This window comes from Phaenicophaeus curvirostris, chromosome 12 (assembly GCF_032191515.1).
Source record: "Phaenicophaeus curvirostris isolate KB17595 chromosome 12, BPBGC_Pcur_1.0, whole genome shotgun sequence".
NCBI classification, from domain to species: Eukaryota; Metazoa; Chordata; class Aves; order Cuculiformes; family Cuculidae; genus Phaenicophaeus; species Phaenicophaeus curvirostris.
In genome coordinates this window covers 16588784-16616540 of record NC_091403.1, presented here as the reverse complement: position 1 = coordinate 16616540, position 27757 = coordinate 16588784, and the positions used below count along the sequence as shown (strand labels likewise).

Genomic DNA, 27757 nt, shown 5'->3' with positions numbered 1-27757 from the left:
AACTTGATACCTGATGGTTCTGATACCCAGCACTTCTTTTGAAAAGTTATGCTGACAAAGTTCCAGTGTCGATGACATAAAGGCAAGGTGGAAGCCTGCCCTTGTTTTTCCTCTCTGGTTCTTCCTGGCAGTCAGCAGTTGAAGGAAATTGAATCACAGCCTCTTCCCTGCTAGGGAAGTTCTCTTTCATTCTCCTCCCTGCTTTCTCTCTGCAGCACCCAGTGTGTTTCTGCAAATCATTCCTTTATCCTCAGTTGCACATTATTCTGCCACTTTGGCACTGAGTTGGGGTTCTTCCTGTTAGGATTTCATTTCCATTTTAAGGCGTCGCTGCAGGCATGTTTTGCTGTTGCAGAAGCATTTGCCTGCTCGTTCATTTGGTCAAGTAAACTTGCCAGTAAATGGTATAGCATGTTGTTCCTCCAGGAAGCGCTGGATAGGAAGAACAGTATCAATACAGTATTCATAGTTGCTTCTGGAGGTTAGAGGAAAAGATTGTGCATGTTGTTTTTCCCTTCCAGTCTCTCTAGTGTTCTTGAATTTTAATAGATTGGTCTGTAATTCTGTCCTTAGGTAGAGGGCATCATCTGAGGCCCAGGAGGAGTAGGAGAGAATGACTACTTATACATTTGCTGCTATTTTTCCAAGGATGCTGAGAAAGCCCTGTTGTTATAAACGACAGCAAGAGTACAACCTGTATAAGTTTATCTTAGCGAGGAATTGGATGGTACTTTGCCAGTGCTGTACAAGCCTCACTGGGCATGACTTCAAGGCTGGAATCCATAGATGATTGCTAATGCCATCCTCTGTTTGGCATTTGCATGCAACAGGCCATAAAGTAAAGCATTAAAACTTTATTTTGTGTCAGAAATACTGCCAAAAATATGATACTGCTTTGAGATGCTTTAAAAGTAAGGAGCTAGCGTGGAAATGGTGGCAGGGAAGCGATTCAAGGGGGTAGCAGGAAAGGCAATGTGAAAAGAGCAAGAAAAAGTTTCTTTTTGATTATACGGTGGTTTTAGTCTCAACGAACTCCTTTTAGTAATGTGTATTTCCAACCTGGTTGCTACGATTTGACTGCCATCTGCACTGGGCTTCTGTGATTTCCCTCATAGTAACCCTGTAACACATCAGTCGCTGTAATGTGACAGGCAGTCATGATTCATTAGCTGATATGCAGGTACAGGGATAATTACTTATTTACAGTCACTGCACTGTGAATCTGTAAGTATGTTGGCTGTAATTTGTCCCATACTGACTTACAGGCAAGCTATTTGCCAGCTCCAGGGAATCATACACAACTCCATTTCTGCTGACTTTGAGTTGCCAGTCATTATCTATCTGTTTGAAGTATTATTCATGTTTTCTCCTAACAATCCTTTTATGCCTTTTAGTCCATTTTTCCTTCATTTGAAATCCATGTAAGAAGAAGTTGGCTTCATCTATCACTTCCTGCACAACACAGCACAAATTCAGTTCTATTTCCTGTTTGTGGCTCTGGTCTTTCTTTGTTTTTCTACATGGAGGAATGCCAGACCCTGTTTCCCTTCTTGTTGTAAACAGGCATGTTTTAAATGGAAAGAGCCTTGCTAAGCTAATGGGAAGAAAGAGCAGGGGGAAGTGGAAATTAAATAGGTGAGGAAAGGTATTAATTATAAGCTCCAAAGTTGATGAGTTTATTATTAATATATCTTGATATAACTAACTTTTAAGCAGGAAGCAGCTCCAGCTTCTGCAGTGTATGGGGAGAGTGGTGTTCTCAGAAGCACAAGCATAGCAGGCAATCAGTGTCAAAAACCAGTGTGCGAGGATTTATCATTTTTTTAAAAATTAATTTCAGTGTTTAAGAATTATTTAGCAAATATGGAAGGATAACCTGCTTTTATAATCAGTTTTTTTGGGGGGGTTACGTCACCTTTCTCTGTGCCTTTTTGTTCTACATTTGCTACTGTGTGATTGAACATTGAATTAATGGTGAGGAACACGCACAAAAAGTAGCATCATCCACAGATGTGTCTAAGGTTATATTTCACCTTGATCTTCTTATAGACTTTCCTTTTCTTCTTTATAATGCGGACACAACTCACGTATTTTATAGGAACTTTTATCTCAGGACATTGTTCTTTATCAGTAGGAGGCATTGCAGACCAAAAAGACCAAACTGAGAGAGGAAAATGGAAGGCAATACAAAGTAGCATTTTTCTTAATACAGTGGAAGCGGACCAGTAGGCTAAACGCTGTCCATCCCTTCTCTCAAGAGTTTTAAAGAAACCATGGAAGAAAAATAGTGAAGTTGTGGCAGATACTTGCAGAGAATTCTTCCAATTGCTTTTGTGTGGGCTGAAGAAGTAGTTGAAGGTTGTTTAAAAAGTTAAAAAAGGTCCATTGTTTGGAAACAGAGAAAATGGGAATCCTTGTCATGATGCTGAAGTTGTCTTGTGTACAGCCTTGAAAGTGAAGTCAAGTTAGCCTAATTGATATGGGGGACAGCTGGAAAAAGTGAGCTGTAGAATAGGAAAATTGGGATCTCTGGAAAGGACTTTGCTGCTGTGCTCTGAATGCCTGTGAGCAAAACATGATTGCCATTTGCAAAGCAAAAGGAAGTGCCATGACAAAGAAGTGAGCTGTGAGCTTGAGCAAGTGCAATGGAAAGGTATGTTTAGGAGAGAAGGTACACATGCAGTGTGACTGGAGGCGAGTAGTTAGGAGAAACTAGAGAGATCTAGATCAGATGAGATGCTGGGCTGTAGAAGAACAGTGGTGATGCTCCACAGTAGTCATGAAAGAGATATTATAGATGTTTTGAGGAAGAGCTTTAAAAGCCCTGCTTGGTGTCAACAGCTGGGATTTCATGGGAAGGTATTGCGCAACTTCAAATTTGGACAGGCAAATTTATTATTTCCTCATTTGCTGTACTGCATTCAGGACTTATAGTTGTTTTCCACAAAAATGTTTCATGACTAGGACTAAGACGGAAAGTTTTAACCAAGTTTCTTGTATGATATCTCTCAGCCAAAAGCAAGGCAAACTGCAATTGGAGATTAAAAGGCATCAATCCTGTTGGCCTGCGTCCTCAACAAGAGAATGGGTTTTCTGAAATCAGATAGGAAACAATACCTCTTAAATTTTCTCTGAAGCATTTTGAAGCTTAGTTTTTTTTACGAACAGCTTGTATGTATCAGATTCCAATAATATTCGTATTCATGTTCAGCGCAGTTGCGGGACTGAGATATCCCAGGATCTAATATGTGAGTATATACTGAACAGAGAAGAGGCATTCACTCCAGAATACACTTTGCGCTTCTAAATAATTTCTTTTGAACGTGAAAAGTATACCAAATCTGCAAACAAAGCTGAGAAACTAGAAAATTATGTTCATTGTTCTGTTATCTCTGCTCTCAATGTCATTTCTGCGTACATAGGAACATGTTGATTGAAATGGATTTTTGCTATTTCAGGTATGTAGTTATGAGGACGCCCTTGAATTATTTCTTGCCAGCTAAAATCCCCTCTGACCTTTAAAAAATAATCTTCTGGCAGAAAATTGTGGGAGAAGGTAGAAAATAGCAAATTAAAAGCTGAATGTCGGCAGATTTCATTCTGTAAAGCAAGTTATTAAAATATTTTTTGGTAACGCTTAAATCTAAAAGCCAGCTTTTGTTTTTCTTTCAGATGAATGTCTGTAGGCTACGCTTAACAGTACCGCCTGATGAGGGCTCGCAACCTGAACAGGGAGGAAAGGAACCTGAAAGAAAGAAAAATGTAAGTTTTAAGAATCAAAGCTAAATTCAGTATAAACAAGGAGTAAATATTGCCATCCACAGAAGCTGATACTAGTTGTTTTGGGAGTCCAAAGCCCAGTAATCTCAGAAGCCAAGCAAGTCAGCTGGGAGCTTTGAGCTTGAGCCTTGGAGTTGGGGATGGCAAAACTGCACGTAAAATAGAAGAGTGGCAGAGGAACAGCACAGGGATTGTAGGTTATTTGTGACTGAGATGCCTTCAAGGCCAGGTTGGATGGGCCTTGGGAAGCCTAGTCCAGTGGGAGGTGTCCCTGCCCATGGCAGGGGGCTGGAATTAGATGAGGTCCCTTCCAACTCAAACCATTCTATGATTCTAAGACTTGATTATTTAATGTTCATCTATTAAAGAGGAGGAAACTGCCATCAAGGGCAGGCTCTTGCATTAAGCAGATCCTCATTTGAAGGGCATTTTATGTTTCATGTAGGCTTTATGTTTCATGTGTGTAAGATTTGAGCCTTAATGCGTATGGGAGCTGGCCAGGCCTTGGATGTTTTGCTGTGTTGGCCGATTTTGGTAATGTGTGAGGTACTAATAAGAAATACAAAATAAAGAACTCAAAGTTGTTCCGAAGTGAAAAAGGGTTCAGAAGGGCATTAAAAAAAAAAGTCTTACAGCTGCTTTGGTGCAAAACTTGTTCTTTAAGAGCTTTTTTTGAGCAATAAATCTGTGTTTAATTTGTGTTTAATTTGTGTTAAGGATGGAGACTAAAAACGGGAGCTGGACAGGCTCCACAAATTCACCACACTTATACTTTGATAAGCTAAAATCAAACAAGAAGTTGGCTGCACTTACCAGATCCAGTGTCTGAATAGCAATATGATAATAGGAAACAAAACAACAATAGGATTTATTTGAAATCATTTCTTAGTGGTATTCAGAAGCAAAAGTTACTGTAAAATGACTCAACAAGAAACATTTTAAAGCAATAAAAATAAACGCCAAGTAAAATGGTAAAGATAAAAATTCCTTATCAGGGATTTCTTGTGCAGGAATGTTATATACACTCAGCTTTTCATGCACTGCTTTGGCAGAATAATAGGTCCTTGAGGATCTATAAAAGGTACTTACAGGATGGATTAGAAAGGCTTTCATGCAGACTAAATTTGAGCTACCATTAAATAGTAATAATTCATTTTGTGCAGAGGTGTTTAGTTGTAGCACTCTTAAGAGCAGCTTCCCCCACCACTTACTCTGTGGGTTTGTATCCAATTGCAGAAACCCTCAGACTGGCCTAAGCAGATGGGCTATTGCCCTAAGAGGAATGTGAGTTTGTTATTGAGGAGGATAGATACTGACTCATGGCTTAGTCACTTTACTGTGCTGAGTAGTGTAGTAATAAGAAAGAAGCGTGAATGATGGGGTTTGGACAATTTGTAGTGACTTTCTTACGTGAACAGTTTTTTCTCTTGTATTTACTGAGAGCTGTATTTTCCACATGATACAAATAAAGGCAAGTGGGTTTTATATCAAAGAATGTTAAGGTGCGGATTTGAAAGGTTATAAATGCATTATTTTTCTTATCTTACGGTCCGGTACAGAATTATAGAATAGAATCATAGAATCATAGAATAGTTCGGGTCAGAAGGGACCTTAAAGATCATCCAGTTCCACCCCCCCTGCGATGGGCAGGGACACCTCCCACTCGATCAGGCTGCCCAAGGGTCCTTTTTAGTTGAGACCGATAAAATGGTGCATAATTTAAGTATTGTATGTTCTGAGTAGTCTTCTAAAGTTCAGTACTTTTATGCAATTCATAGACTTGTAGAAAGCATACGTAAAGCCTTCAGAGCTAGATGGGTTCTAATTAGTCAAGTTCATAGCAATTAAGACACACAGAGTCATTGTGCAATCTACTTGTGCTTTACCATCCTGTTGCAATTAAAAAAAGAGCCCTACAGATTGTATAGTCACAGTATATAGAAGCAGCTACAAAAAAATCGCTATTCATGAACTGTTTTTTCCTCATGTCTCTAAAAAAAGACGGTAATGTATTACCTGTAGATTTTTATTGTCTATGTAATGTATTGCTTTAGGTATTTGAATTAGTTACGCAGTAACTTTTACTGCACACAGGACTCTTGACTAGTGAGGCTGTAATATTCTTCTCTTACTGCAAAATTTAATAAAGGGAACTTAAAATCATCTCCTAAAAGGAGTGTCAAGGTATCTCTGCTGATCCACCCTTGGTCAACTGACTCTGTGTTAGTGAAATTGCTTGAAGCAGTTTGAGAAGAACAGGTTAAATAGTCATTGCATGATCCTATGAGAACTCTACTCCCTTCTTGAAAGTAGGGCTAATGGAGAGAAATTAGGGAACTGCTCAGTTTTCTGCTTTGCACTTTACATTTTAAGGTCATAACATAGAGCTTCACCAAGAATCATCGTTAACATCAGGTCTTCTTGTGGGAATCTGGAGTTCTGTGCTGTCTTTAAATGCTAAGTATTAAGAAAATGGGAACAGGGAAAATGTTTTTGGTGTTTAAAATATATTCATATGACTTATGGCAATGAACTGCAAGGGTAACCTGTGGGATTGTCCAGTTTTGGTTGGAGTGCTTAGGCTGATCTGGCAGCCTGTTTGGGCAGGACAAGTGCCAGAGAGAGAGAGACTTCCCTGCCTCTGCCTGCTTGCTGGTGAGGGAGGAGAGCAGAGACCTCACCGTGGCAAAGGGAATGCCAGAAAACTATAAATATACCATGGTGTTGGCATTTGGTTGTAATCTGCTTCTTCATTAGAAGGAGGTGATTTTGAGCTGCCCCAATGTGACCTAGCGAGGGCTTACTGGCTATTTGTTACTTTAGTCTTTTAGGGGCTCAGTACTATTAAGAAATGTTTTACTTGCAGAATTAGCTAGTGAACTAGCACAGAAGCTCTTGACAGTGCTGATCCTCCCAAGAACTTGTTTCAGAGCTTGATGTTGGATTAGAACTGATTCTTGATTGGTTGTGTTAGTAGCTGTGAGTTTAGCTGTTTTCACTGTAGTCCAAGTTTAGCACAAACCCCACACTGTATTTCATTAAATCGGGATCAGTGCATTAAGTTTCTAGACTGACTTTATTATTGCTATATAGCCATAAATATAAATAAAAATGAACCAGTGTAAAAGATGAAAACAAACAGAATTGCTGCAGGCATTACTGTTCTAGTAATGCCCAGTACTGTCCCTGTCGTTAGTGGAAGGCTGGCAGATGGCACACAGCTAGAAGTTGATCTCAGAAACCAAAAGGGGAGTGAACTTGTGCTCCAGTGTGCCAGGTTGGATTTTTGTATTTGTATTTATATATTTGTATTATACCTTGAAAGAAACAGATGAGAACTGAAGTCACAAGTAGAGACTGGTTTGTTGGTTTCTTCACTTTTTACAGGCTAAAAGCTATTTAGCAGTAGCTAAATCTCTCTCAGTTATTCGTACTTTAGGTAGAGAGAATCTGAAACTATCCTGATTTTGTTCGTTTACTTCTGTTAATGATAGGCAATGGATGACAGTAGCGTGAGGCTGTTTACTTCACCATGAAGAACAAAGAAGTATTGTGTCATCAGATTGTATGCAAAATCTGCATGTCCTGAAGCCTGCCTTGTCTTGCATAATAAAGGACTACCAGACAATTGTATTGTCCCTGTTTGGGACTGGGCTTATTTTTATCCATCAGTCCCTTTCTTCACTCTCATAGCTAAATTTGGAAGTGTCATTGGAAGCTGCAGCTAGGCGGTTGAGGGCAGAATGTGGAGATATGTATAGGCAGATTTTTCTTTTTCATTTGGACATATGGACCAGAGAATGAAAATGAGATAACACTCTGGAAATTTGTGTCACTTTTCTGTCCTTGTGGCTTTCCACAGAGTTTGAGCAGTGTTTAGTCTTAAACTTTAATGGGTGCTTTGGCTCTATGTATCGTCAAACTCTTTTTTTTAAAAGATTTTCTTACATTTTTGAAGCATCACAACCAAGGGATGAAACACTTTTTGCTTCCCAAGCAAGAGTACAGGAGCATAGCAAACATTGTTTTTCCCAGAAAAAATGTAGGCTGTAAAGAAGCCAGAAGGGGAATTTACTGCTTATGTGATGGAGAGCGTTACGCAGAAACTTGTGTCAGGCCTGGATCAAAGAATATAAGTGCAACGAACGTGGCTGCATTGAATCTAGGACAGTGCCTATTTTCTCTGCTGCTGCCAGCCTGCTCCCATCAGCACAGCAGAAGCTGTGTTACAACAAATGTGGTTCACCTGCTGCAGGTGGCTGATGTTACCGTTCCTCAGCATCTCCAGCACGAATTGCTTCATTTTTGATGCGTGCTGATTAAATGACGCTTTCATTAAGAACAGCACTATATGAAAATCACTGAAAGAATTCCAGTCACTTCTGCGGTTACTGCTGTATTTGTTGTATCTTATTTTTGTAGTAGATAAACATTGGTGTTCTCTGTACGGATTTCATTGATTAGATACGATACCTGTCACATCTGTTTTATGAGATAGGGACCTAAATGCTGCATTTCAAGGAGCTTAAAAGTCAGAAAGTGTTAAATGATGCTTGTTATTTAGTGTCATTAATTTAAGAACAGTCATGTCTTTGTCTTGGCATATTTTCCCTATTTTCACAGAATCACAGAATAACCAGGTTGGAAGAGACCCACCGGATCATCAAGTCCAACCGTTCCTATCAAACACTAAACCATATCCCTCAGCATCTCGTCCACCCATGCCTTAAACACCTCCAGGGAAGGTGACTCAACCACCTCCCTGGGCAGCCTGTTCCAGTGCCCAGTGACCCTTTCTGTAAAGAATTTTTTCCTAACGTCCAGTAGGTATTTCCTAACGTCCAGGAGTATTTTAATACTCTTTATCTATGAAACATCGCTAAACATAAAATGGGTTTCATAGTCTGTTGAGGAGTATGAAAAATGTAGAAACGTAGCTACCTTTTGTCAGAGCACAGTAACTTTCCTTGGTGAGCTCAATATTATAAATTTCTCATTTTACTGAACAGAAAATATGTAGCCCAAGTAACAACATAAATGTTTTTGTTCTCTGTGTAACTACTGAATAAGCAAAAGATAGTTGGGTATTTCAGAACCTTCTGGAATGCAGCTGAGGAAAAGATGAAGACTCACTTAACAAATATAGTTCTGGTTAAATGAAGAGTTTCTAGATGTTGTAGTAAACAGAAGGTCATGATTTAGCAAAATTTCAAGGCCATATTAGTGTTAAAACCAGACTGTAGTAATCATTTGTCCTTTTTCCTCAAAATAAGATACCTCTTCTGTGCTTCTGCTTGAGGCAGGCATAAAGTGCGAGGCTATCAGTTTCAAAAACTGATGGAGATAGACTGGGAAGCAGATAATCTGTCAGTGTTATTTACATACTACAAATAAAACCATGGGTAATAGAGAAAGCAGCTAACAACTTATATTTAGGGTTTGGTTTTAAAGTGTATTTGCTTCAGCTGTTTCATGGTACATGCACTACTTCCTTAGACAGAGACATAAACAGGATACGTGGCAATTAGCAAGACTTTTGCAACTGTGGGGTGTAGGCTTCTGCTTTAAAAATTTATTAATTAAGTAAACACGGTCTGCGTTTCTGTAGTATGTGCTGTGTGCACAGCAAGTGCAACCTGACTGTTGCTGCAACATAATCAAAACATGTTCCTGGAAGCTGCCGTAGTATCTGTGTGCATCAACACGATGCCTTCTTGCTGTTACCTTGGGCTGTCATGTAACCGACTATAGGTACGAAGACGTAGTCACAAATTGCTGAAGCAAAGTCTGCCTTTTCAGATAAGCAGCTCACATCAGAAGGGATTTTGAGCACAATTTGGAGCAACACCTGTGCTTGTTTCAGTGCAACCAGTACATAGGTAGGTGGGGAGCCAGAGCGTCCTCGTACTCTGGAGCTGGCTGATATTTTGACCTTAAACAACAATGGCTGAGTAATCTAATGAAACCTTCCATCTCCAAGCACCTTTCTGGTTAGCTTTTCAGTATTTACTTACTCCTAAGTACTTGGGTGTATTCTCTTATTCTGCTATCATCACTGAGATGCCTCACTGCAGATCAGAGTGGAGACAGGCAAGGACATTCTTAGAGAAATGTCATGAGTTCTGAGGGTGGATATATATGGGACATAGAAGAAAACAGTGGAAAGTATTTGACTTAAACTTTCTGTAGTCCTTTGTGATGTGGAAAAGGTAGTAGAAGGTAAGCATTGCTGGAATAGAACAGCAAGAAAAGAGACTCCAGAAATTATTTGTAGTTATCAGCAGTTATTTGTATAGCTGTTGGTTCACACAGCTTTAAAACCAAGCAAGAACTGTACTGGACGTTTAACTTGCTTGGGGATTGTGATACGAAGGAGGAATAAGGAGGGGGTAAAGGCAATATCCAGTATTTTAAGTAGCACATAATTGAACTGGAACACTCAACAGATGACAGGGAGTCTCTTAATCTTCTGAAAGAGAAGTGACAAAGGCATCTTGGGAGGCTTCTGCAAACATAGACAACAAGCAATTTTGGCATTGTTGCAAGAGACATGTAACCAGTCTAGCTTTGTGCATACTTAATCCTGCAAGTACTGCTCATTTTGATGTAAATTTAAGTCTGTTCATCTGTGAAATATGTAAGTGCCATGGGTGATTCTCCAGCTGCAGAAACCATTGGTCTGAATTTGTAGGTCTTTCTTAGAGGGGGGAAAAAATGCTTCAGTGCGTTCCTTAGGAATGTGTTTATAATATTCTAAAAATAAGAAACTTGGTCATAATTTTCATACTGAACTTTGCAAACAGCATTTTAAACAATTCTGCTAATGTTTTGGAGGCACAAAGGGTCTTGATAGTTGCTGGTATTCAGCTGTTAACCTCATAAAAAGTGAATGATCTTGGGTAAAGGGCATGCATTTATGGATTCAGAGTCTGGCGCCTTAGTAACCTCTAAAAAATCACAGTGATTATTCATCTGGTTATCAGGAAGATGGAAACTTGTATGTAATCCCTTTATCTAGATGCAGGGGAGGAGCTGCCATGAAACTATCAAAGAAACTGTACAACCTTGGAAGCAAACGAACACAGAGAAGTTTTGAGTCATGTCCCCATCTAGTTTTTGTATTTTCTCTGCTCTCAAATATCAGGCGTGGGATTTTTGTTTGCACGCATCCAAACAGCAAAAACAAACCCCCCAATAATATGTAAATATGAAATTTCTGATTATCAAGATATGAAGCTTTGCATATAATGTTTTCAGAGTGTGCAGTGATGTCATGTACAGGTAGGGCTGGTTGCCCAATATTTTTTCCATTGAGTGGTTTTAAGGCTTTCTTTTTAAGTGATTGCCTATAGCTTTGTTGGTTCTTTATCAAGTATCAGCTCTGTGATTGTTCCCCTCCCAGCCCTGCACACACCCACCCAGAGCTTCAGCCAAATGGTTAAGCTTTTAATGATACAGTAAAGGAAAATATGTAGGATGTACAATGTTGAAAAGATCAGTGCCATGTGGGAGGGACGCAATATAAACCAAATGCCTACCTTTACTCATTTTTCTTAAGGCTAGTAGATTTTGCTGTTCCTTTTTCTTCCCTTACCCAAAGAACTATTTATTCTTCCATTGCCCTTGCAGTTTGGCTGCTACAACTTCAAAGTGCTACTGCCTTAGACTGCAGATGCTATCATCGTGCTGTGCGAGGTGTCCCTGCCCATGGCAGGGGGTTGGAACTAGATGATCTTTAAGGTCCCTTCAAACCCAAACTGTTCTATGATTCTATGATCACTGTCATGGTGAGGACTGGAGACTGGGATGCAGCTGCAGGTGGATATAAGATCACAAAATCACAGAATCACTAAGTTGGAAAAGACGTCCAGGATATCAAGTCCAACCATTCCTACCAAACACTAAACCATGTCCCTCAGCACCTCATCCACTCGTCTTTTAAACACCTCCAGGGAAGGTGACTCCACCTCCTTCCTGGGCAGCTTCTGCCAGTGTCCAATGACCCTTTCTGTGAAAAACTTTTTCCTGATGTCGAGTCTGAACCTCCCCTGACAGAGCTTGAGGCCATTCCCTCTTGTCCTGTCCCCTGTCACTTGGGAGAAGAGGCCAGCACCCTCCTCTCCACAACCTCCTTTCAGGTAGTTGTAGAGAGCAATGTGGTCTCCCCTCAGCCTCCTCTTCTCCAGGCTAAACACTCCCAGCTCTCTCAGCCGCTCCTCATAAAACTTGTTCTCCAGCCCCCTTTGCCATCTTCATTGCTCTTCTCTGGACTCGATCTAGAGTCTCAACATCCTTCTTGTGGTGAGTGGTCCAGAACTGAACACAGGATTCAAGGTGAACTTAAACTCTTCCAGTCTGTGTTTGGTGCCAAAGAGAGTATTTAGACACTGCTTAGAGTCTTAATTTAGTAAAGAATCTCAAACTTTGTTCATTTTCATACTGAACAAAAACCCAAACCCAAACATACTCTAAGGTCAATGTAGAAAATATTCTCAAATTTACCTGTATCTTGGTATCTTAGCACGCAAAAGAAAGTTCAGCTAAGCTACCTATAAGTGATTTGTCCTTGGCGCTGGCCTTTCAAAGACAACATGCAAAACTAAGCAGTAACAGCTGTGTATCCAAGATTGTGCCTTTCTAACTTTCAAATCAGAAATCATCAGTCATTTTAGGTTCCTAGTTAGCTGATATTCAGAGTTAGGTAGGAATATGCTTTTTTACATTCTTTTCAAATGGCTGTAATGTGGGTGTCTTAAACTAAGCTATTTATTTGGATTCTTTGTAATCAGGAAAGGAAATGAGTGCTTCTGGAGACTGACTCATTTCAGGGGATTGCTACAGAAGGATGTTTCTCTGGGTTGATTGGAAGGGAGGGGAGATGAGTAGTCAGTTCAGGTGGTTACATCTGACCTTGCAGATGTGCTGAGGGAAATAATTCGTAGTGTTCGCATGAATATTTTTCTTACTAAGTATATTGATGAGATGAATAAGAGGAGTCTGTCGCAAAGAGTGCGTTAAAGTGAGACTTACTGTTATTACCAGTATGTTTTACAAATTTCTGCACATTGTTAATATAACAAATGCAAACACTTTGAAACAGCCTTTCTATTAACCTATCAAGACCTAGTTGTCAAAGTTTTATCCTTCTACAATACTTGATACCACTGCAATACCCACATGAATGCTGTTTCATAGTTTTGCTTTGGCTTTTACGTTGTCCATTTTACAACTTCTATTAGAGAAATGCAGCCCTGAAATGAGAGTTTGATTGCTTTGGAGGTCCTTAGTTAGCTCTAAATGCAAACTGAAATTCTACCTTGTTTATCTCCAAGATAAACAGATATTTTCTGAGTTCTGTTTAAGCAACCTTGCCTAAAATGTTGTAATTTCAGTTTCTTCTGAAAACTTCCTAAAATTTTTGATTAAACTTGTGGTTTTTTCATATTTCCTGTAGCAGGGAGATTGTGGAGTGAGGAGCAATTCTGAGGTTGCAAGAGTTTAAAGGGAACCGTGAGAGCTGACAATGCCCTGGAAGAACGCAGAAACGTAGCATATGTTGGTGAATGAAAATAAGCCAAGATAACTTTTTCTCACATGCCCCTACTTATCCCTGCACAAATCCAATCTTTTGTCTCTAGCTGTGCCTATATAGCTTCCATTAAAACCAGTGGAAATTAAACATCTCTGTCAATTATAAATTGATCATTTACCTCCCCAAAAACATTAAGATTGACAGTTTGGCCTCGAAACATTTGCGGAGCAGTGTTCCTAGGTACTGTTGTGCTTTCATTCAAGTTGGCTCTCTCTCCTTGTCTGGTGTTGCTGTATTTTCATTTGTTATGTTTTTAAGGTAACCTTTTTAATGTTTAAAGATATTTTAAAATAACTGTTTATTTTTTTACTTTTAAGGAGCTCTACCACGTACCAAATGGCATGTCTCCGGGAAAGTTCTCTCATGGGATGGTGTATGGTGTTGTGCACCGAACCGACAACAACCACAAGAGAGAAATGGTGGTTTATGGCTGGTCAGCGGATCAGCTGAAGGAGGAGATGAATTACATTAAAGAAGTGAGTTATGCTTTCAGCTTCAAAATGTGTCAAAATACACCTTCTATATATTCATGTAGAGCTGTGAGTGTATGCAGGACGACTGATGTCTAATCCAACACCTGAATGTGAATTGAGAACTTACTCTGAAGCCAAAGGCTTGCCTTGTTAGTATTTAAATTAGAAAAAAAAGCATGCTATATACCTGAGAACTGAGTGTTCCAGACTCGAGGTCTCTGTGTCAAGTGGTACTTGTTAATGCTTGCTGCCTAGGCTGTAGCTGGGCCAGCAAACTGCCAAAGAGATCTTGGGGTCCCCGTCCTTAGGCCTTCACATTTCAAATGTGATACAGAAGAAACTATGTAAGCAGGCACGTGAAAGGATAAGCTTTCCTCTCTTCCTCTGCCTCCCCCCTCCCTAACTCCCTAAATGCTTCTTTTGAAAATGCTTCTAAATTAGGTGACATAGTAAAATCACTTGGGTATGTTTTGGGGCAGCCTTAAAATAGTCAGCCTAGTAAGGATGACTTTGTACTACTTTCTCTGTGCATGTACATTTTTCATAATTGGCAGAAGCTCTCCTGAAAGGAAAAAATTGCTTTTCTGATGCTGCCAGTTTCTGTGCTTGATACTCAGCATCTCTGCTTGTCAGTTCTTGGCTCTCAGGCTTTGGCAATAACCCCATAATTAGCCCAGGGCAAATAATTTGACCTTCTCTTTCCATCCACCTTCACCACCCAGGAAGCTATTGGTCAATGCTTATTGTGCTACAAGCCAGCAGTGTAAGAGATTGTAATTATGTGTGCTGTTAACATTTGCTTGGTCTCTAGCTCTCAGCACTTGCTTCTCTTTATTACTCACAGTCTGTTAGCTCCTAGCATTCACTCCTCTCAAGTTCCTGCACTCGCAGTTAGGCTGTGTTACTACTGCAGCGCAGGTGAGGCACATGAGCTGTCTCAGCTGCTGGTTTCCTACCTGGCTGGTTAATTTATCTGCCTGGCTGGGGTGGTGTCTTGGGATAGAATTGTCGTGTGGCAGGTCCAGCTCGCAGGCTGCACTGTTCCTGGTACCTGGTGCAGATTACTGGGACTGGGACCACCTCCCAGCCCATTTCTGTTAACAGCCAGCTTGTGGCATGGAGGGATGTGTCACACCAGGGGAACTGCACGACTTACTTGTGTATTCACGATCCTGATCCTTTTGAGAAAAAGTGGGAAAGATGTGGGAAGAGGTCATCACAGGATCATAGAACAGTGTGGGTGGGAAAGGACCTTAAAGCCCATCCAGTTCCAACCCCCCTGCCATGGGCAGGGACACCTCCCACTGGATCAGGCTGCCCAAGGCCCATCCAACCTGGCCTTGAACACCTCCAGGGATGGGGCAGCCACAGCTTCTCCGGGTAACCCGTTCCAGTGCCTCACCACTCTTATGGTGAAGAAGTTCCTCCTTATGTCTCACCTAAATCTGCCCCTCTCCAGTTTATAGCCATTCCCCTCATCCTATCACTGTAAGCCTTTGTAAATAGTCTGTCCCCAGCCTTCTTGTAGCCCCTTTCAGGTAATGGAAGGTCTTGTTGGAGTCTTCTCTTCTCCAGGCTGAACAACCCCAGCTCTCCCAGCCTGTCCTCATATGGGAGGTGCTCCAGCCCTCTGATCATCCTTGTAGCCTCCCCTGGACCTGTTCCAACAGTTCCATCTCCTTCTTGTGTTGAAGGTTCCAGAACTGGGCACAATACTCCAGATGAGGTCTCATGAGAGAGGAATAGAGGAGCAGAATCCCCTCACTCACCTGCTGGCCACGCTGCTTTTGATGCAGCCCAGGATACGGTTGGCCTTCTGGGCTCAGAGCACACATTGTACTGGATGTACTGGACCTTGCTTTCCTGTCTTGTGGAAACTGTGTACAGCTGTGCTAATTTGTGATCTTTGGTCTGGCACATGAGTTTCATCTTCAAAAGCAGAGTCTTAAACAAGAATCCTCAGCTTATCCCACGTATGTGCTGAATTAAATAGACCAAAAATGATGGGCTGCATCAGAACTGCTGATGGTTTCCTCTGTATCTGAGTAAAATTTGTACCTCGCAAAAGGGGTGTGTGTGTGAGTGCACGTACATATGTGTGGGTAGGGCGAGGGGTGCTTTCCTGAGGGGAAGTGCAGGACTCAGCTTCCTTCTGTGTTTCTCATCTTAAACTCAGCATGTAGTTTGGGTAGGCTGATGCGTACTCTTTGCATAGAGTTGGTGGCTAATGCCCCTCTCTTTTGGAGGCAGAGGGAGTACTGCAGAGTTGCTAGACACACCCCCTGTTGTCCAAGGCCCTGCTGACGTGTTCCCCTCGCTCCTTCCCCAAGCCTGTGCTGAGATGAGGTAAACTTGCTGCCGTAGGTTATCTGCAGTCAGTCTTTTTTTGATGGAGGTGAGGTGAAAAGAAGGAGTTTGAATTACGTAGCTGGAAGGTAGACTGTAGGCAAATGTTTAACTAGTGTTTACAGTATGTGCTCATGAGAAGAATGCATACATGGAAGTTTAAAATTACTCAGAGATGTGTATTTGTATCATCACTATGCAGACAAGTTTTGAGACTTGTTTCTGTCTTGTTCGTTAGAGTAAATTGCTGTTGGTGAAAAGGTAGATTAATGACAGAAATTACTTAAAGTGACAATGAAGCACATAGGACATAATTGGTTTTTTTACTAGTCTAAACAGTATCGTCAGTAAGTTTGATAAAGGCATTCGGTTTTTCTGACACCAGGTGAGAGCAACTCTGGAAAAAGTAAGAAAGAAAATGTATGGTGAATATGATGAAATGAAACGAAAAATACAGCAGCTAACAAATGAACTCAAAGTAAGTATTCATTCATTTGTAGGGAAACTAGATGAGAATAACTGTCCCAGTATTATCTAGAAACCTTTTTTTATTGCTTCAACAGACCAGAAATAATTTCTGAAACCACTCCAGTTCATTGTTTTATATGATGTCTATACTTTGATTTATTTACTTTTTCCTCCAGGAAGGTAAAGAAGGACGGGGATGCTTTTACATATGGAATTCATAATTGCCTGCTTCTTGGAAATAAAAGAATGGTCTTGATTGGATTGTCTGTGTGTTTTGGTAATTAGTGGAGGTGTTCATACCAGTAGGCTGCCAGGTGAACTGAATAAATAACACAGACAATTAGGAGTAATGTGGAGCTTAGTTGGCATCATTTCAACATATTTTGCTTTGTTTTACTGACTGTACTGTTTAAACACTACGGTAAAAGAAGTAGCAGTACTTTTCAGCATCAAAATTTATGACAGTTCTAGATTTGCTTACATTTTGGTTCAGAACTGAACCTTTCAGTGGTGATTTGATGACCTTTCTTTCTTCCATCATGCTGCTTTAGCAAGAAAAGCTGCTGCACTCTGTAGAAGTATCCTTCAGGTTAAACTGCTGAGTTTGTTGGTCCAAAAATTCTCCCTGAAACCTTACTGGAGGTTTTATATTCAACATTGATTTCCACAGCCCTGGTTCAGGTGAAGCTTTGGCAATTAAATGCATTCTGACTTTAGGGGATTAGGACCCTGACTTGTGCCCTTCTGCCATCCTTATTTGGAGACTGCCAGTTCCCTCCATGCTGTATTATTTGTAAAGACCAGAACTTGCTGTTAAATTGGTACTTCTATTCTGTGGCAACTGCTTAAACAAACAAACAAACAAACAAACAAATTCCCCAACTTTTGAGGAGGAGAGACAGAAAATGGAATTTCTATAAATTGTGTTAAATAGTCTTAACGATGCCAACAAGGTGAGTCCCCTATTCAGTATGCATATAGGCAAATGCTGATTCAGATGCAGTTTTGTCATCTCTGCTGCTGATACTTACTGAATAGCAGTGGTGATACTCTGCACTTCCAGATCTTCTGTCAGACCAGTAGAAATCCTGCATGAGTCTGAACATCTCTCTTAAGTAAGGGTTTCTGACAAGCTCTGACAGAACCTCTAGTTCTGAAGCAAATTAGAGGTTTATGAAGCACTCCTGACATAAATGGCACATTACGAGAAACCCTACCCCCTATTTTAAGAGCGTCTGAAAGAAAGCACAAATGTTGTTCTACCTAATAATATATGCTGCTTTAATTTGTTGGTTTGGGTTTTTGTTTTGCTTTTACATTACTGCCATATTTCATACTATTTTGTGATCCTATTAAAAATCCTTTATATCCTGTTTGTTCCAGCTTTGAATATCTATGCTTTTTTTCCCCCCATCTGTTTCTGGGACTATGTCTGTTTCTAAAGTTTGTTTAAAGTTTGTACTTCAATATCCTGGCCTGGGTTGCTTCACACAAGTTCTTATCTTCTAGCTTTCTTAATCCATCCAAAGTATTTCTGATGTGCTTTTCTGTTTTCACATAAGCACACTTTTATGAAGGGTTAACAGTAACTACTTGCCTCTGCTCCCTGTGCTGTCCTAATCTCTGTATGACTTGGTTACTAAACACTAATTGTTCTCTGTATCAGTCCCTAATGTTCTTGTGTTTTTATCAAGAAACAAATCGGCTCCGTATGATGAGTTGGCTGGCCAAATGCTAGTAACATTTTATTTTCTCTTAATTATTGGATGGTTCATAATTGTTTACGTTGCTTGGGTTTTGGTCTGTTCTTAAATGTCATTTTGTGCCTTTTCTTTTCCCCTCCAGTTTTTAAGTGTATGTGTGTGCACATAACAGAAGATGACAAATTTTCACACAACAAAGTTCTCTACTGACTCCTCCTACCTGCTTCCTATTGTTTCATCCTTAAGTCTTGATGTTTCTTCCTTATGTACTTGATTAGTCAAGCCCTTCTTAATTAAGGCTATTCTACAGCTCACCCAAACCTTTCTACATTTCCTCCTTCCTTGCATTCTTCTGCTTCTGACTCTGTGACTTTTTACGAACTACGCACTCTGTGTATATAACATTTCTGATTAGACATCTGCCAAGTGTCCTCTCTTCTTTTCTAAAAGAACAGCTTTCACAGTATTTAGACTAGCAATAAACATCGATCCTTGTGCCTTATTTCTGTTAGCATATTTGGATTTTAAGTTTTGTTTGTTTCTGAGGTGCAAGAGTATGATTTGAGGGCTGTCTATTTTAAGCATCCTAGTACTGTGAAAATTAACCATGGCATCTCTCTCTTCTGTAGCTCCCTGTACAAGAATAGGTAAACTTGATCATTATTTTATATAAAACTATTTTTTTTTTTCTGCTCAGGTGACAAATGCTCATCAGGAATCCTTAGAGAATCATGTGCGCGTGCAGGCTGCAGCCTTAGATAGCTTTAGTGAAATGAACAGCTCCTTGACATCAGCATCAATAGACTTGCAGGTACATTTTAATAGCTGTTTCACAGCTGACAACTGCCTTTTCTCACATGGATTTAAAAGCTTACATAGAACATGGATGACAAATATAGATTCTAACACTAACAAGTCCCTGAAGTACTGTCTTGGATACCTAAGGCAGCCGATTTAGGAAACTAAGAAAAAAAATAAATTTGAACACCTGTGTTTTTTAAGAGCCTGTTAAAAAATAGTGTACAATAAAGAGATACCGATCTGCAGCAGACAGTGACACTAGTCATGTCCCTACAAAATACCTAAGGTGAAAATGTGATTTGTTCTGTGTTGTGCAAAGCGGTACGTCTCCTGGCTTATTCCTACCTTCCCTGGTTAACAGAAATGGAAACGGCATATTTGGATGCTGAACACTTGTGAGACTTTACCTACCTGTGAAATGTAAGGGGAAGGAGAAGATAGGAATGAATTTTCTGTTTTAAAGAGTTCCAAATTCCCGCATAACTGAGCCAAACAACTCAGTGTTCTTGTTTTCTTGTACGTCACAGTTTTTCTTGGTTTAGTGCATTTGTTAAGTTTAGCACGTCCATTGGAGAGAAGAAAGGAAGATTGTTGGGAGTAGAGTTCATGCTGATATGTATCCATGTTCCTTTCTTTTTCTTTATAGTGCTCCAGGACTTGATTTCACTGAGCATGTTCCTCATGGAAATACCTTCTAGCAAATTAAATATAACAAACCCCATTATTTTATGTTAAAACTTGCAGAACTGTTTACACTGCATTGAAACGTCAGGAAACTCTTAAATGCTCTGTTTGTTCCATTATCTCTTGTCTGTATCTGCTCGCCAAATTATTTGTGATTTTTAATATACACTTTGCTTCTTTCTTGTAGAAAACTTTAGTGGATGTTACATTGGAGAACACTGATATAAGAGAACAAATAAGGAATTTAAAACATACACATGAGCAATCTATGGAAAAGCTGAGAGAGAAGCAAAAGCAACTGGAAACAGCACAAATTGAAAATCAGTTACTGAAATTAAAGGTGCGGTGTATAAATTACCCTAAAAATATTGCACAGTAAGGGCATTAGGAGTATGTTAAATGTGTAATAAAATCATAGAATGGCTTGGGTTGGAAAGGACCTTAAAGATCATCCAGTTCCAACCCCCTGCGATGGGCAGAGATACCTGCCGCTAGACCAAGCAGCTCAAAGCCCCAGTTTCTTGTTCTTATTTGTAAAGGGTTGTTCATTCTTCATGCCTTCACCATTCCCTAGGGCTGATATATGCCTGTGAATCAATACTGTTTTAATAACAAAGAATCTCAACTGACAGCACTCCATGTTTCCATAACATGGGATTACCATTCAGGGATGTTGGCAGGTGAAAATTCAAGCCATAAAATGATCATTAGCATTCACTGCCATAAGTAATATTATAGCTCTACACAGTGCTATAAGAATTTCTTGAAGTTAAATTTGTTTGTTTGGTATTGCAAAATATCTAATAGGTAATTTGTTAAGTCTTACGAGCATATGGGCAGCAGATATATGCTGTAACAGTAACAGTTTTGGAAAGAGAACTAAGCTATTTCTTTCAGAGAAGTGCAAGGGAACAAAATGCAGACTGGAAGGTTTCATATGCCAGAAAGCTTGACTGTTTTCTCCCCTCATCTGCCAAATGTATTCTTTTACTCTCATTTAAAAAACAACCAGCCAATGTCCCTCCCCCTCTGGAAACCTTTGTCTCTCTTAAAATTGCTCAAAATAGACTGATTTGTATACAGTACTCTATCAGAATTTGTCACTGTGAAATTAAGGTGAGCTGCTGGTTTATTCATGTTTAATTTTGTCAGAGAAGATGTTTCTTTTTGGCTCTTCCTTGACTTGCATTCATACTTAATGATGAATGGTTAAAAGGGAAAGCATTAACATAAGTCTATCTCAATTTTCAATTCACATTCTAGTTTCCTGTCATGGTGAAGCTTTACAGGCTCTAAAAGCAGCTGTATTTTGTGCCTGCTGTTGTTAGCAGGAAATAAAAAGAGGGAAAAAACAAATGGAAAGAAGAAAGCAAAGCTGATGCAATTAAGATTTCAAAACAGAAATATGGATTTTACTGTAATCTTATGGACGTGCACCAACAAGTCAGGGAAAGGTATGTCTGCTTCTAAGGGCAGAGAACCACAAGTTAAGTCCCAGTTCAGCTGAATGCATAAGGATTTGTTTATCTTCAAACGTGTCAAGCTTTGCAGAAGATGTGCCCTGGCTTAACGAGGGAAAAGTTTAAATTTCGCCCTCAAAATTGTTGTTTTATTACAAAGTTAGTAGACAAAATACCTCATTGCTGTCTTTGAAAATTAAACATAAAATTATGTGTCAAAAATGCTAAGACATCTGGGGTTTAATTCCAAAGGTGTATGTAAGGGTGATGTGGAATCTGGGGAGTTACCAGAAACTGCCATATGCCATAATTATGTGGAATCATAGAATCATAGAATGGTTTGAGTTGGAAGGGACCTTAAAGATCATCTAATTCCAATGCCCCTGTGATGGGTAGGGACACCTCCCACTAGATCAGGCTGCCCCTTTTTGGGGTAGGAAGAGTACTATAACAGATGCCCTGATGCATCTACCTTTTTGTGATTTTATAAGGCTTTACTCTCCTCATAGCTCAATCTATAAGCTGAGGAATAATGGAGAGACAGTGTCAGAGGTTGTACTCCAGTTTAGTGTATCTTAAGGACTCTGGGTTTTGATTGTTAACTTCTTTGGAATGATATCAATGCTTTCACTCTTCCTGAAATGTGGAAGGTTTTGCGTTGTGCTGAAACTTAATTTAACTCCAGTCCTTCTCAAAAATTGGAGGTTACAGCCGCAGTGTTGGTCTAGATGAGGTGCCAAAGGTGGCAGTTGCAGTGAAAGTGGAGTCTTTCAGAGCTCAATCCCTTTTCAAAGGATGAAACACACTGCTGTTATTCTAAACGGTAGTTAAGCAGCTTGTTCCCGCCATGTAACATAAATGTAAGGATTTAATAAATCTTTCAGCCTTTGAAGGAGGAAGAAAACCCCAAACCTTTATCATCAGAACCAGCTATTTTGTAGCTGTGTAAACTGTAGTGATCACCAAGGAATTATTCTTCAGAAGACAGTGTATTCCTTCTCTTCTTGACCTCCTTGTAGCACCCACAGCATTTTACCATAACCTTGTTTGATTTATAGCATCTCTAGTAAGAGAACGAAGTCCTGGAATAGCTATTTTACTTTGCATTTATTGCGATTTACAGAGTAGATGGTTTTAAGCTGTGAATGTCCTATCTGTTGTTTAATCACTGAGGGTGTGGTTCAGTCAATGTTTTGAGCCAACATAAGGGGGAAATCCTGTCTCTGAATTACTATTCCTGCCCTCTTCGCTGTAGCAGTAGTAAAGTTTCTGGTCCTCTGGTTAAAAATTAACCCTTCTACGCCCTGAGTATATTAATTTTAAGTCTGATTGTTCCCTAATCTGCTTTGCTTGATGGTCACCCCAGTTCTTGTGCCTACGCAAGGAGCAGTATGTGAAAAAGCAAGGGAGTGTACAACTGTGTCTTCTGGTTAACAGCACATACTTGGGTGCAGCTTTAAGTAATTAGTACTTTGAGTGTTCATGGTAATTTGGGAACAGGAGTCTAGACCATCTCTAATCTATGCTTCAGTAAAAAGAGGCAAGACAGTATCTTGTCAATGAGTTAAAAATAAATGACTTGCAGGCTTTTATGGGAGAGCTCAGGAAAGAGGCACAGCCTGATCTTGGATAAGCAGTGACTAGTTAAATTCAGTCGATATAAAATGTGATCAAACTGTAGCTTCTAAAAATTTGAATGATTTGTGTACTGGCAGAGTGTTTTTAATGGTTTTGATGCAAATGAAAATCTGCTTCAGCAGTGTCAAATTTATTAGAAGGTGGAGCTGAAGTTTCAACGGTTATTCTCACATCATGTGGACTCTGTTTCTCCTGCTGCCAGCAGTGCTGTGCTGACTGATGGGTCAACTTTCCCCTCTCATAGGTGGAATCGTCACAGGAAGCCAATGCTGAAGTCATGAGAGAGATGACAAGAAAACTGTATAGCCAGTATGAAGAGAAAATGCGAGAAGAGGAGCAGAAACATAAAGCTGAGAAAGAAATCCTCCTAGTATGTATAGCCAGTCTGTGGGAGTGGTGCTGAGCTGGCATGCTGTTTCTCAGTCTTTCAGTGCTCCAGAGTTGACGTGTGTTCCTTCATTTCCTGTCTGCAAGTGGTCATGCCACAGTTTTCCATGTGTTTGGGGTCGTAGGGCTGAAAAAAGAATGCGTTCAAACACAGTAATGGTAATGGTAAAATTTTGAGATTTTAAATTGAATAAGTTGGAGTTTTTAATTTCTCATTCTCAAAAAAAAAAAAAAAGGAAAATATGGCGTCCAATTGTCGTGATAGTTTGAGAAGGGGAGGGGGAACAGCTTCACTGGACACTCCTGGAGCAAGAACTCTCCCTGCCTCCTCATATCCCTCCACCCTCAAGTAAAACCCTTCTAAGAGCAGAAAGTCATTGCATTTTTCTAACTGATAAAGAAGGATAATGACTGAGATTGAAGGTAGATTTCCCCAGTCTCTTTTTGTGCATGCTGTTTGATATGTGAGGAAAGTACAGAGCTAAATGCGGCAAACTTCAGTGTTTAAAGTGCTGTCTTCTGCAGCGGTGTATTTTTCTTACGGTGTTATTTCATGGCATCCTCAAGGGAAAACAAATATCTAAGAAATGTGTAAAAGTTATTCTCAGATTTTCATAATGACGCTTTACAAATATCTGGGGTGCTTTGAAGTGCATAGGTCTTTTGTTATATCACACTTAGGGTCACCTCTGTTCCAGACTTTTGAGCATGTGTAGTGAAAATCTTTGAGCTTGCTTAAACACTATTAGCCTGGCAGTATGGCCTACAAAAACAACCCCCAAAATCCTCATTAATATATTGTATATTAATATGTAAAAGTTCTTATTTGCAGGAGGAGACAAATCGGCTTCTGAAGGCCATTGAAGAGGCAAATAAGAAGATGCAGGTTACAGAAACAAGCATACAGGAAAAAGATCAGAGGATTGGTGAGCTAGACCGGCTGATTGAACGCATGGAAGAGGTATGAGAGTCAGTTGACTGCTGCCTTTAAAGGAAATGCAGAAGTGGATGGAGGAAATGTGATTTGATGAGGGTTTTTTTGTTGTTCTTTCCTGCAGCTCATTCCCTGCTCAGAGATATACCATGGGTGTTTGCATCTCAGTTAGTGTGTCCGTATAAGTAAATGGACCTGGACTACCACAGAGACACTGTGGTTGAGTGGTGGTTCTATCTTTCTAGTGAACTTTACAGTCAAAGCTGCCTCAGGTCAAAAGTTATTTAGTAAATTAACCATTATTTTAAATAAAGAGTTGAAAGTCCATTCAGATTTCTTTCAGTGTGGAAGGTCTCCTAAGCCTAATGAAGTACTAATCATAAATTATCTAAAATCTTGTAGAAATGCTGCCACTAGGTCCGTTAGGATGTGTTTTGGTTAGGAACAGAACTTACTATTTAGGTACTCATAGTCCTGATTGGAACTGTATCTCCAAATTTTTCCACATGTGGAAGATGCTAAATTGAAAGCTGGGGACTAAAATGTTTTGAGTTTTTCTTTGTAGGTAGGTAGCAGCCATTTAATCTTCCATGCAGATATTTATCTTATTTTGATTATGGTTTAGAAGAGTTTGAGGAGAGAAGAAATAGTAGCTTTTGCTGTCTTTTAATCCAAGCTTAGGTTCTTCCTTTACAGATATCATTAAAAAACTTTTAATGATTCCTCTCCCTGGCTCACTATTTGCTGCCAGTCTGTAATTGAGAGCAGGTTTTTGATGATTTACTTTTAAATCTCTGAAAGCAGAAATGCTTTGAGACGTTTACCTTTTGTGACACTCGCAGCACTACTGTAAAACTAATTGTAGCAGGTTTTGCATTGCTTCTTTTTATTTCCTGCTTTACCTGCTCTTGTTTTATGGACTTCGCTCCAGGGCAAAACTCAGACTAGTAGTCAGTTGATTATTATTTGAATGTATTGTTAAGTGTAAGAGTATCACAGTACCTCACTTTGCATTGTATGCTGCATCTGAGTCTCATTTGTTGAACATTTTCAGATGTCTGAAAAAGCTTATATCTGCTGTCTCAAACAGTTATGGTGAAATTTCCTCTGTGTTTTCTGGTATAATTTACCTAACTGAGAATAAATGTTTTTTTTATTCCTTAGACTGAATAATGTCACTATAAAGGGTATAAGAGGGACTCTGGTGCCCTCGGATGTACCTTGACATTTCTAATTTCATTCAATAGCAGGGATATCTTTTTTTAAAAAAAAAAATTTAACATTTGTGCCTTGCTGTCTAAAATAAAGAAGCAGAGAGCATGCTGGTAAGTGGAGGGAATATGATCTTCTGTTCTTATAAGGGAAGTGTTTTTTCATTAACTTTATAGTAAATATTTGTTACAGAGCAATAGATTTTTAGAATCTGGTTGGTGTGCTTGACTGGTTAGTCTAATGTGCATTTGTATTGAGCCTCTTTTGTCTAAGCTTGCCCATCTGTTAGTACAATTAGTAATTATGCTGAGAAATCACTCAGCTTAACTTGCCCCTTTAGTAGCTCCATTAACTTCATCTGGGCTGCAGCCTACAACTTGTATTATGCAGTGAATGAAGGATTGCAATATAGTTCTTGAGTACAGATGAGTTTCTTCATGTTGATTATTTAATTTGCTCTTATCTGGCTGATGCTTGCAGAGTAAAACTGAACGCCTCTTGAATTCCCATTAAAGTGGGGAGCAGACTCCTCTGTTAGTTTGTGTTGACTCAGTCCCCAAGTCCTCATAGGTTTCATGAGCACTGTGCTAGTGGGCACCAAAAAAATAAACAGGAATATGTTGGGAAAGAAAATAGAGCAATACCTTTTGTTTCAGCCTTGATTGGCAGATCTTTTTGGAGTGATAACATGGAAAATTTGACATTTATGTAGTTAAAGATTGTGATGACTCATAGTTTTATTAAAAAAATACAGTTTAGAGTACAACCATTCATCTTTGAATAGCAAATTGAAAATGCTTATCTTATTCCCAGCTATGCATGGAAATCTGATTTTATTATTATGCATTCTGTGCTCCTTGGCTGTAGGAAATATATGAATTTTGTTTAATCAGTTTCTATTTTAATTTCACAAATGATCTTTTGAATTGCAATGAAATATGCTTTGTGAAGCATATTTATATTTTGACACATGGAGGACTGAAGGATAATATTTCTTGTTTAGGAACGTCACCAGCTGCAAAAACAACTTGAACTAAATGAAATACAATTATCTGGAGCAAAATCTGAAAACAGCTCTGACAGTGAAAGGTGAGGTATTCTCGTCTGTGGAATTTCAAGTATTGCTAGGAAACTTCAGGGGTTTGTTTTTTGAAGACATCTGAATTTTACTTTTTCTTACTTTAAAACTGCAGTCTGGTAGGGATTGTCTATCTGTATGCAAGTTTATTTACATCTAAAATATCACGAGGATTAGTTTTTGCAACAAAAAGCACTTTGCGTCTTTCTTGGAAAGTTGTTTCCAAACATGCAGAGTACATTTTAGATGGAGGAGGTTGTGACCTATTTGTGGATTTTTCTTAAATCTGCATTCCCAAATTCAGCACAGTGTGATCCTGACTATGAATACTTCCATTATCTCCTCCTAGACTGCTCAACACAGTTTTAAAAGGAAAAAAACCCGACATTCTGTGTCCTGTATTAAGATGAACTCTTAAAAGAGAGCAAGTGTTTTGCATATAACTGCCAGAGGTGTGTTTTCTGTATAGAACAGGCAAAGTGGGGGTTATATGGGGCGCTTGGAGAGGTGTGTTTACATATGCACATGAACAAAATGAAAGTACGCCAGAAGTGTGTCAGGTAGCATCATAGTGCAGAAATAAGCTGTGCAGCTCTTTGGGAATGTGAGGGTGACGTTATTGGCAGTGAGAACTCTGGTAATGGCTTAGAAGAACGTGTTGGCCCCTGGATGTGCTACCCACGGGTGGCATGTACATCCATTACTGCTTCTTGGAGACTGACAGAGTGCCAAGACCAGGCAAAAAAAAAAAAAAAAGAGCTTCAAGCAAAGCCAGAGGCAAAGTTTCAAGAGAAATCCATCCAGCGCTGAAATAGCATAACTGCCATTGGAATGAAAATTGCATCTGCCACTCAAAGCTTTATATGACACTTCTTGAGTGGGTAAAGATGAATTATAAGCAGGGACTGAATAATTGTACTTGATTACTACTTACATTTCTGTGGCACCCAGAAATGGAGTTGTAAGGTTTTGGCATCCTGCTGCTCTGAAGGAAGTCTAAATATAAAAGGAGGTCCCTGCTGAGAGCATCTCACTGCCTAGTTGTATTGATCCGTGACCAGCTTATGTAGTTTTGGAGTAATAGTGGCTTTTTACAGCAGCCTGTTAAAACAATAAGTTAAATTGAACAGATGTTCCGTGTAACACAGAATATGGAGAAGGAAGATAATTGCTTTCTTCCTTACTTCTGAATACCAGATAC

The 27757-nt window shown here is 39.5% G+C and overlaps 1 protein-coding gene across 2 annotated transcripts in view; it reads left to right on the top strand.

Moving 5' to 3' along the window:
* MYZAP (myocardial zonula adherens protein) overlaps nucleotides 1-27757 on the top strand; it is a 64220-nt gene that overhangs the window by 3930 nt on the left and 32533 nt on the right. For both annotated transcript variants that reach the window (XM_069866912.1, XM_069866911.1), the window contains exons 2-9: nucleotides 3673-3762; nucleotides 13690-13848; nucleotides 16577-16669; nucleotides 19060-19173; nucleotides 20035-20187; nucleotides 23190-23315; nucleotides 24165-24293; nucleotides 26482-26567. In XM_069866912.1, the coding sequence (XP_069723013.1) occupies nucleotides 3673-3762; nucleotides 13690-13848; nucleotides 16577-16669; nucleotides 19060-19173; nucleotides 20035-20187; nucleotides 23190-23315; nucleotides 24165-24293; nucleotides 26482-26567 (950 nt within the window). The remainder of the gene's footprint in view (nucleotides 1-3672; nucleotides 3763-13689; nucleotides 13849-16576; nucleotides 16670-19059; nucleotides 19174-20034; nucleotides 20188-23189; nucleotides 23316-24164; nucleotides 24294-26481; nucleotides 26568-27757) is intronic.